General features: G+C 39.0%; 1 protein-coding gene across 1 annotated transcript; it reads right to left on the reverse strand.

Annotated features, from left to right (window-relative positions):
- Positions 1-8,342: 8,342 nt before the first annotated feature.
- LOC307192766 (cytochrome c oxidase subunit 5B, mitochondrial-like) lies at positions 8,343-8,874 on the reverse strand. Its single transcript, XM_079934060.1, has one exon. It carries the CDS (start codon positions 8,847-8,849, stop codon positions 8,460-8,462), a length of 390 nt encoding a protein of 129 aa, XP_079790186.1. The 5' UTR covers positions 8,850-8,874; the 3' UTR covers positions 8,343-8,459.
- Positions 8,875-10,576: the final 1,702 nt, after the last annotated feature.

The raw sequence follows: 10,576 nt of genomic DNA on the forward strand, positions 1-10,576 counted from the left end.
ATTTATAAGGTCTGTAACACTTATAAACGTATCATTGTACTAGAACACTCTACCCCAGGAAAACAAATACTGAGTTATTCAAAAGAAGCCTAATCTAGAGCCTTTTAAAAGGATATCCAGTAAACACAAAGGTGGATAACATTTGAGCATCATTCATTCATTCGTTAGATCTTATTGACTTCCTACCAATAAGGAAACTGAATCAGTAATCAAAAACCTCCCAACATAGAAAAGCCCAGGGCCAGATGGCTTCACTGGTGAGTGAATTCCACCACATATTTAAATAAGAATTAGGTCACTCCCCCTCAAACTCTTCCAAAAAATATAAGAGGAGGAAACATTCCCAAACTCATTTTTACAAGGCCAGCATTACCCTGATATCAAAGCCAGATAAGGACACTACAAAGAAACCAACAACAACAATAAAACTACAGACCAATATGCCTGATGAATATAAATGCAAAAATTCTCAATAAAGTATTAGCAAACTGAATTCAACAACACATTAAAAGGATTATACACCCTGACCAAGTGGGATTTATCCCTGGGATACAGGGACGGTTCTTCAAACACATCAATAAATGTGATATATCAATACCGCATTAATGGAACGAAAGATAAAAACCATATGATCATCTCAGTAGATGCAGAAAAAGCATTTTACAAAATACAACATCCTTTCATGATTAAAAATCCTCAACAAATCGGGTATAGAAGGAAAACCGCTCAACATAATAAAGGCCATATATGATACACCCACAGCTAACATCATACTCAATGGTGAAAGATCAAAAGCTTTTTGTCTAAGATCAGGAACAAGAAAAGAATGCCCACTCTTACCATTCTAATTCAACATAGTACTGGAAGTCCTAGCTAGAGCAATGAGGCAAGACAAAAAATAAAAGGCATCCAAATCAGAAAGGAATAAGTAAAACTGTCCTTCTTTGTAGATGATATGATTAAAAATATCATATATATACAAAAAAAATATATATATATATATATTCCTAAAGACTCAACCAAAAAGCCATTAGAACTAATCTATGAATTCAGTAATCAATAAATGCAGGATATAAAAATCAACACACAGGGACTTCCCTGGTGGCGCAGTGGTTAAGAATCCGCCTGCCAATGCGGGGGACACGGGTTCGAGCCCTGGTCCGGGAAGATCCCACATGCCACGGAGCGACTAAGCCCGTGCGCCACAACTACTGAGCCTGCGAGCCACAACTACTGAGCCCATGTGCCACAACTACTGAGCCCGTGTGCCACAACTACTGAAGCCTGCGCACTCTAGAGCCCATGCTCCACAAGACAAGCCACCACAATGAGAAGCCTGCGCACCGCAACGAAGAGTAGCCCCTGCTCCCGCAACTAGAGAAAGTCCTCATGCAGCAAGACCCAACGCAGCCAAAAAAAAAAAAAAAAAAAACAATTAGTTGCATTGCTATACACTAGCAATGAATTATCTGAAAAAGAAATAAAGATTATCCCATTTACAACAGCATCAAAAACAATAAAATACTGAGGAATAAATTTAACCAAGGAAATAAAAGATTGAACAGTGAAAACTCCAAGATCTTGGTGAAAGAAACTGAACAAGACACAAATAAATGGAAAGATATCCCATGTTCATGCATTAGAAAAATTAATATTGTTAAAATGTCCATACTACCCAAAACCATCTATAGACTCAATGCAATCCCTATCAAAATTCCAGTGGCATTTTTCACAGAAATAGAGCAAACAACCCTAAAGTTTTTATGGAACCACAAAAGACCCCAAATAGCCAAAGCAATCCTGAGAAAGAAAAACAAAGCCAGAGCATCACACTTCCTGATTTCAAACTATACTACAAAGCTATAGTAATTCAAACAGTATAATACTGGCATAAAAGTAGACACATAGACCAAAGAAACAGAATCCAGTGCCCAGAAATAAATCCCCACATATACAGTCAACTAACATTTCACAGGGGAGCCACAAACACTCATGGGGAAAGGATAGTCTCTTCAGCAAATGGTGTTGAGCAAACTAGATAACCACATGCAGAAAAATGAAATTGGACCTCAATCTTACACCAGTCACAAAAATTAACTCAAAATGGATTAAAGACCTAAATGTAAGACCTGAGGGGTGGGATAGGGAGGGTGGGAGGGAGGGAGACACAAGAGGGAAGACATATGGGAACATATGTTTATGTATGACTGATTCACTTTGTTATAAAGCAGAAACTAACACACCATTGTAAAGCAATTATACCCCAATAAAGATGTTTAAAAAAAAAAAAAAAAAAAAGACCTGATAAGGTAAAACTCCTAGAAGAAAACATAAGGAAAAATCTCCTTGACACGGTCTTGGCAATGATTTTTTGGATACAACACCAAAAGCACAAGCAACAAAAGCAAAAAAACAAGTGTGACTACATCAAACTAAAAACCTTCTGCACAGCAAAAGAAACAGTAAATAAAATGAAAGGGCAACCTATGGAATGGGAGAAAATATTTGCAGACCATATAATGGATAAGGGGTTAATATCCAAAATAAAGAACTCATACCACTCAATAACAACACCAACAACAAAAACAAGTAATGCCATTTTAAAAAATGGACAGAGGAATTGAATAGACATTTTTCCAAAGAAAATATTCAAATGGTCAACAAGTACATGAAAAGGTGCTCAACATCACTAGTCATGAGAGAATCAAAACCAAAAATGAGATATTGCTGCACATCTGTTAGAAGGGCTATTATCAAGAAAACAAGAAAAAACAAACGTTGGGGAGAATGTAGAGAAAAGGGAACCCTTGTAGACTGTTGGTGAGAATGTAAGTTGGTTCAGCCACTATGGAAAACAGTTTGGAGGTTCCCCCACATTAAAAGTACAACCACCATAAGATCCAGCAATCCCACTTCTGGATACATGGCCAAAGGAAATGAAAACAGAATATCAAAAAGATATCTACACTCTCATGTTCACTGCAGCATTATTCACAATAACCAAGATAGGAAACAACCTAAGTGCCTACCAACAGATGAAGGGATAAAGAAAATGTGGCATGTATACACTAGAATATTATTCAGCCGTAAGAAGGAAGGAAATCCTGCCATTTGTGACAACATGAATAGACCATGAGGGCATTATGCTTAGTGAGATAAGTCAGACAGAGAAAGACAAATACTGTATGATATCACTTCTATGTGAGATCTTTAAAAAGCCAAACTCATAGAAACAGAGTAAAATATGGTGGTTATCAGAGGCAGGGGAGTGCGGGAATTGGGGAGATGTGAAAGAGGACAAATTTGCAACTGATGGATGAGTGAGTTCTGGAGATCTAATGCAGAGCATATTGATTATAGTCCACAATATAGTACTAAATACTTCAAAATTGCTAAGAGCCTAGATCTCAAATGTTCTCACCACACAAAAAAAGAAGTGATAGTTATGTGACATGATAAAGTCGTTAACTAAAGCTACAGAGGTGCTCATAAGGCAATATTTAAATGTATCGACTTGACATGCACACCCTAAATTTACACAATGTTCTAAGTCAATTACATCTTAATTTTGAAATGTGGTTTATCCATAAAATAGAATATTATTTGGGAAGGAAATTCTGACACATGCTACGACATGGATGAACCTTGAAGACATTATGTTAAGTGAAATAAACCAGACAGAAAAGGACAATTATTGTATGATTCCACTTATATAAGGTACCTAGAGTAACCAAATTCACGGAGACATAAAGTAGAATGGTGGTTGCCAGGGAGATGGGGAGTTAGTGTTTAAAGGGACAGAGTTTCAGTTTGGGAAGATGAAAAGTTTCCAGAGAGACATGGTGATGATGGTTTCACAACAATGTGAATGTGCTGAATGCCACTGAAATGCCCACTTTTTTAAAAAAAAAGGTTAAAATGGTAAATTTTATGTTATGTATATGTTGCTGCAATAAAAAATAATCCTCTCTATACGTAACCTAAATACTTCCAATGTGTGAGTGCTTTGATTTAAATCTTGTTATTTTTGAGAATCAAGCAGAGAAAGGCAGGTTAACTCCTCCTAGAAACCTTCTCTATCAATAGTTAAACAATGCCTTATTCTCCATGTGTTCAAATCCATCTGACCGTCTGTCTTTTGAAAGGTTGGTGTTCCCAGTGGTGGTTTTATGTCTATGAAACTCCTTACAAACAACATTCTAGTCCCAGGTCTGCCACTAAGTTTCCTCAGCAGGTTGAATTAGACCTGCGTGGTACAACAGAGCTTTCTGCAATGGTGGAAATGTTCTATGCCTGCACTGTACAGTATGGCAGCCACTAACCACATGTGGCCATTGAGCATTTAAAATGGAGCTAGTGCCCCTGAGAAGCTAAATTTTTATTTCATTTCATTATTGGAAAAAATTTTAAGTATGTTTATAGCAACTTTCAACTGTAAGTTTTATGAAATCTAAATAGAAATCAAGTATTTCCAAGCAAAATTAGCATCCAAATGGAGATGTGCTATAAGTGTAAAATACACATTGGATCTCAAAGACTGTATGAACAAAAGGATGGAGCTTGTTAATAATTTTCATACTGATGACATATTGAAATGGTATTTTCAACATATTGGGTTAAATACATTATTAAAATTAATTCCACTTGTTTCTTTTTCTAAAGTAACTGCTAGAAAATTCAAAGTTCCATATGGGTCTTGCATTATATTTTACTGAAGAGTATTGAAGTAGACAATTCCTCAGAGCCACTGCAATTCCGTGAATCAAGTAGCCTTATAAGCATTTTCTTAATATTTAACAATGAAGGGAATAATTACTGAATTTGGGGGGAAACTTAAATAGCTAATGGACATTTCATACTTTACTTCTAACGCAATACTTCAGAAGGTAAGTGAACGTTTTTAAGAGCAGAGGAGAATATTGTTTTATCCTCAGAGTTGTATTTAGACGCATGTTCATTTCTAGAATCTCAAGTCCAAAGACAATGCCCAGGAGATATTAGATGTTCAGTAAATATGTTCCATCGATATTAAAACTAGGACTTTGCTTCACAAAGCATGTATTTCAACTTCGTAAACCTAATAGGCTGAGTCCAAAAGGGAATTAACATCATTGTCACTCACCAGTGAAAGGCTCTGAGCAAGACCTTTGTATTAACCTTCATTCAAAATTAACTTAAAAAAAAACCCAAACAAACAGATACACCAGGTCCTTGAAGTGTCCTACTCTGCTGTTATGGCAATACCAATGTCATGAGGAATGGTGCTATTTTTTGTATCAACTATGTAGTTGCCTGCTTATCTAATAGAGCTTATTTTCTTCATCCACTCTCCTACAATGCTCATCAAATTCAGACTCTCGTCTAATGAGAGCAAAGCCTCCTTTATCCCATCCTCCCTTTTAAAATGGAATTGGAAGTGAAGTGAAGTTCAACAAATATTTATTACTGAGACCCAGAATGACCTAGGAATTATGGATGGAGACCAACAATGCAGCTGCCCCAGAGCCTCTTGTCTGCGGGGGAGTCAGCTGCAGAGACAAAGTGCAGAGTTATAAGAAGACCAAGGTAGGACTTCGAACACAGTCTGGGAAGTGGGGGTGATGGCCATGGGGAGCTAAGAGAGCTGGGAAAGAGAAAGAAACCAGTGCTGCATTCTAAGCAGCTCTGAGTAGAAGAAACAAAATTAGTCAAGACACTTCCAACTTTAAGAGAGCAGAGAAGCAATGGTGACAGCTCTCTCGCTATACCCAACCTTTATAAATGAGGGGGATCTCCACTTCCTCACCTGATTTTCTCCCCAGCTCTCTCCACTGAGACTTCTCAAGTAGAAGTCACCAAAGTCTTGGGTCTTACTAAGTCCAACGTGTTGCCCTGAGTACACATCTTTCTTAATCCTTTGACAGCATATGACACAGTCACTCCCTCATTCTTGGTCTCCAGAGCCCTGACGATCCTGTCTACTGGCTTCTCCTTCCGAGTCCCTGCCTCCTAGATACTGGAGTGGCCCTCAGCTCTGTCTTTGATCCTATTTTCCTCTCTAGCTATTCCTTCAGGGATAACACCCAGTCTGTGGCATTAAATACGCTCCCTTAAGGGGACAACTCCCAAATACATATTCTCGGTTCTGATTTTTTGTAGTTAATGCCACTCAACACTTGGATATCTAATAAGCATGTCAAATTTAACATGCCCAGACAGAGCTCTAGATTTCTCCTCTCAAACCTGCTCTCCCCACGGTCTTCTCTACCACCTCTGGAAGCACCATCACTAGCCCTCCAGTAGCTCAGGCCAAACTCTTGGAGTCACCCCCAACTCTTCTTCTTCCCCTCCTACCACACGTACAGATAATCCAGTAGCAAGTCATGCTAGCCCCACCTTCAAAATATGTACCAAATCTGACTTCTCACTGCCTCTGTCACCATGATCCCGGACACCCTCGCCTTGACTACTGCAATACCCACCTGACTGTTCTCCACACTCCCACACTTGTCCCCCTTTCCACTAACCAGAGTCATCTAAGTGACACTGTCCCAGCCGCAAACCTCCAAGGCTTAACCCTGGAAATAAAATTTTAAAACCTTTATCATGGATCTCAAAGTCCTTCATGATCTGGATCCTGGCTACCTTTTCAACTTCATTTCCTACATTCTGCTTATTGACCTCTAAGCTCCAGCCACACCAACTTCCTTCCCAATCCTCATTCCCACCTCAGTGCTTTTGCACTTGCTGATGATGCATCTCCTGGGAAGGCTCTTCTCTCCCTAACTTCATTCAGGTCTTTGCTCAAATCTCACCTCCTATTAGAGGCCTTCCCGACCACCGTCTCCGAAATAAGACTCTCCCTCCCTTATGCCCATAATCTTCATCACCTTGTCTGCCTTATCTTCACCAGACACGACACTGTACTACATACCCTTTATACGTTGTCTCTTTCTCCCACTGAAATGCAAGCTCCACGATGGCAGAGACTCTGTCTTGTCACCACCCTATCATCGGCCCCTACTGCAGTGCCTGATACCTAGCAGGCACTTGAGGAATATTATTTGAAGAAATTGAAAGAGAAAGAAGTTAATATCTCTATAACCCTGCTCAAAAACAAGAGGAAAAACCAGCGACGAGCCAGAAACAGAGAGCAGAGAAGCTGAGAAGCCACAGCAGTGAACCAGGGCCCAAACAAGCAGCCGGACAGGGCAACCGGAAGTAAAAGAGGCATCAAAGAGGAAATGGCAACCACCACCCAAGGTAGGAAATAAGGCCAAGTCTCAACAATAATTCTGGAAATGTGGATTACAGCAAGATACCATTTCTCACCCATCTGATTGGAAAACTTAACAGTTTGATATCATGAAGTGTTGGTAAAAATACGGGGAAAATGTTCTCTCACATGCTGCTGGTATGAGTGTAAAGAGGTGCTGTCACTTGGCAGGGCAATTCTGCAGTATCTATAAAACCCCCAAATTCACACACCCTATAATCCAACATTTCCATTTATATTCTAGAGAAACAGTCACACAGCTGGACAATGAGACATATACAAGAATGCTGCCTGAAGCTTGGTTTGTAGTATTAGAAAGATTAGGAACAACTTGGATATCCTCAGCAGAGAAATGGAAAAAAGTTCACTATCTATTAGATAATGGGATAATATGCAACCGTTAAAAGGCACGAGAGAGCGCTGCATGTAACAACATCAATACGTCTCCAAGACACACTTTTAAGTGAAAAAGGCTGTACGCAGCATTATTCACTATATCATTTCTATTCAAAACGTGTACACACAGGGATGACTACATGTCTCACAAGGAATAATGTTTTTGTATGTTGGAGGGCACAAAAGCAAGTAAATTGTCCAAGGGGATCTCATCTTTTTATGTAACACTTTACTATTTCATAGGCAATTTACAAAAAGAACATATACTTTTTAAAGTATATATAAGGAAATTAGCCGAGTGAATTGGGATAGGGTTGGTGTTCAGACTGGAACTACCAGCAGAAAACCTGAAATTGTTTGGCATATTTTAAGAACAATTAAGTTTATTTTGTTGGAGCAGTAAGATTGAGTCAAGTAGTGGCAGTAATTGAGACTAGAGAGGCTGCCTGGGGCAAGCTGTGAACAGGCTTGTGTACCAGGCTAAATCTCATGGACTTTATCCAATGATTCCACACCATTCATCCATTTCTCTAGTATAATTTGTAGCTTTGAGAACTATGGGAAATTCTTCAATGACTGGGATTGACCTTACACATTTTTAAAATGTATTTGAAATCATTACATTCCCTTGCAGCCTTGCCAAACAGTCATTGTCTATAAATCCCTTTCACAATATACGGAAGTTGCCCTGCTAAAATCATTATATATGTATTTTTTTTTTTAATGGAAGGAGAAGTCAATGTAATGGCTAGTCTTTACTGGAAAGAAGAAACTTTATATCACATTTTGAGTGAGTTAGTGCAGGGGGTCAGTGGGCCAGCTGGTGGGGCACCAGCTTGTAACGGGTTCCACAGCTAGGGTATCGCTGGGCCTCGCCCTTATGCAGCCAGAACCAGATGACAGCACTGTTGTCTTCTTCACAGATGCAGCCCACTATCCGCTTAATGGTGACGGAGGGGACTAAATTAGGGTCTTCCTTGGTACCTGAGGCTGCCTTTGGGGCGAGCATATTGTACGGGTCCAGTCCCTTGCGTGCAGCCAGCATGACCTCCCTCTCCAGCCCAGTGGCCGGCTCATCATCAGTAGGAACACCACCTCCAGACGCCATAGAGCGCACCACGGAGACTCCACTGGGACCGCGGGCCCTCAGGGCCTGCGCGGCCAGCGCTCCAGCTCCGCGGAGTAACCTTGAAGCCATCACGCCAGCTACAAACACCAGCACTTCCGGGTACATTCTTTTATTTTTTTTAATTATATTCTTTCAGGCATCATAAAAAACAACAGAGGCTGAGTATGGCACCTGTTAAATCACCCCTGCCCTATTTCTTTGAAATTCCAAGAAAAAAACCAAAAGTTGAAAGACAAGGATGCTTAATTATAAAGATGTTTTCAGCCTGCATAATTAACTGCTTTATGGTGACAGCATTCAGTCCATTAGTCAGCATGTCATTCACCCATCAAACCTGTGTTGAGCTCAACTGTGTTAGGTACTCAGACTACCGTGATGAGCAAGGACAACCCCCACTCTCACGGAATTGACAGATGAGGAAGGGAAAGAAATATTAGATGGATTACTGCAACAGAGAAATATAAAACCGCAACACTAATAAGTTCTACAAAAGAATGGCCCACAGTGGTTTAAGCACATAATGGGGGAATATGACTTAAGAAGGCCATGGAAGGTTTTTCTGGGAAAGGGGAGACTGAGATTTAAAGGAAGAAAATAAAAAAAAAAAACTAGGAGAAGCAGCAGTGGGTAAGGAAGTTAATTCCTCTTGATAAATGGAACAGCACATGTGAAGGTCCTGTGGCCGGAAAGGTAGAATGCTAATATTTCAATTGACTTTTGAGAACACAATAGCTGGAAAAAAAAAAAAAAACTGTTTCTTGCTGTTTCCTAATTTCTTGACCTGGAGAAAGATGAACAGAATATAAATATATCACATAACTAAACACTTGACCTTGCCCCAAATAATGTTTTTGTTTTTTTTTTTTTTAGTGGCAAACAAGGTTCTAAATCCATTGCTTAAGAATAAGACTGCAAACCTTAGGCTGCATCTCCTCTAGCCTGAGTTACTTAATGAAGTCCTACAGACAATCAAATCAACAGCCTCTTTGAATGAATAGCTTGTGTATTCATAAACTAAGAAAATTCTGATACCTCATTTGGGAGAAGAAGAAAAAAAAAAAAGAGCCAAAGCATTTTCATAGCTCCACATAGAAGAAACAAGCAATTGATGGCAGAAATTTTAACTTTATGCTATCTTTTGGCATCTATAGAAACTGCCTGTCTACAAGAAGAAAAAGTTTGCTCGAGTTCCCAACAAAAATCTGTCAAAGACCTCGACAATAACTTTCCAGAATGTTTTTAACTGCAACCCACATTAAGAAATTTACTTTGCATTGTGACTTACCACAGATATATAGACACATAAATAAAAGTTTTGTTTCAAATAAACCAAATGCAAAAATATTTTTTTAAAAAAAAGAGCTCATTGGGACCTATTGTCAACTAATCTATGACAAAGGAGACAAGAATATACAATGAAGAAAAGATAGTCTCTTCAACAAGTGGTGCTGGGAAAACTGGACAGCTACATGTAAAAGAATGAAATTAGAACACTCTCTAACACCATACACAAAAATAAACTCAAAATGGATTAAAGACCTAAGTGTTAGGCCGGTTACTATAGAACTCTTAGAGGAAAACATAGGCAGAACACTCTCTGACATAAATCGCAGCAGTATCTTTTCTGACCCACCTCCTAGAGTAATGAAAATAAAAACAAAAATAAACAAATGGGACTTAATTAAACTTAAAAGCTTTTGCACAGCAAAGGAAACCAAAAACAAAACAAAAAGACAACCCACAGAATGGGAGAAAATATTTGCAAACGAAGCGACCAACAAGGGATTAGTCCACAA

The sequence above is a fragment of the Stenella coeruleoalba genome (genome assembly GCF_951394435.1).
Source record: "Stenella coeruleoalba genome assembly, chromosome: 10".
Classification (NCBI taxonomy): domain Eukaryota; kingdom Metazoa; phylum Chordata; class Mammalia; order Artiodactyla; family Delphinidae; genus Stenella; species Stenella coeruleoalba.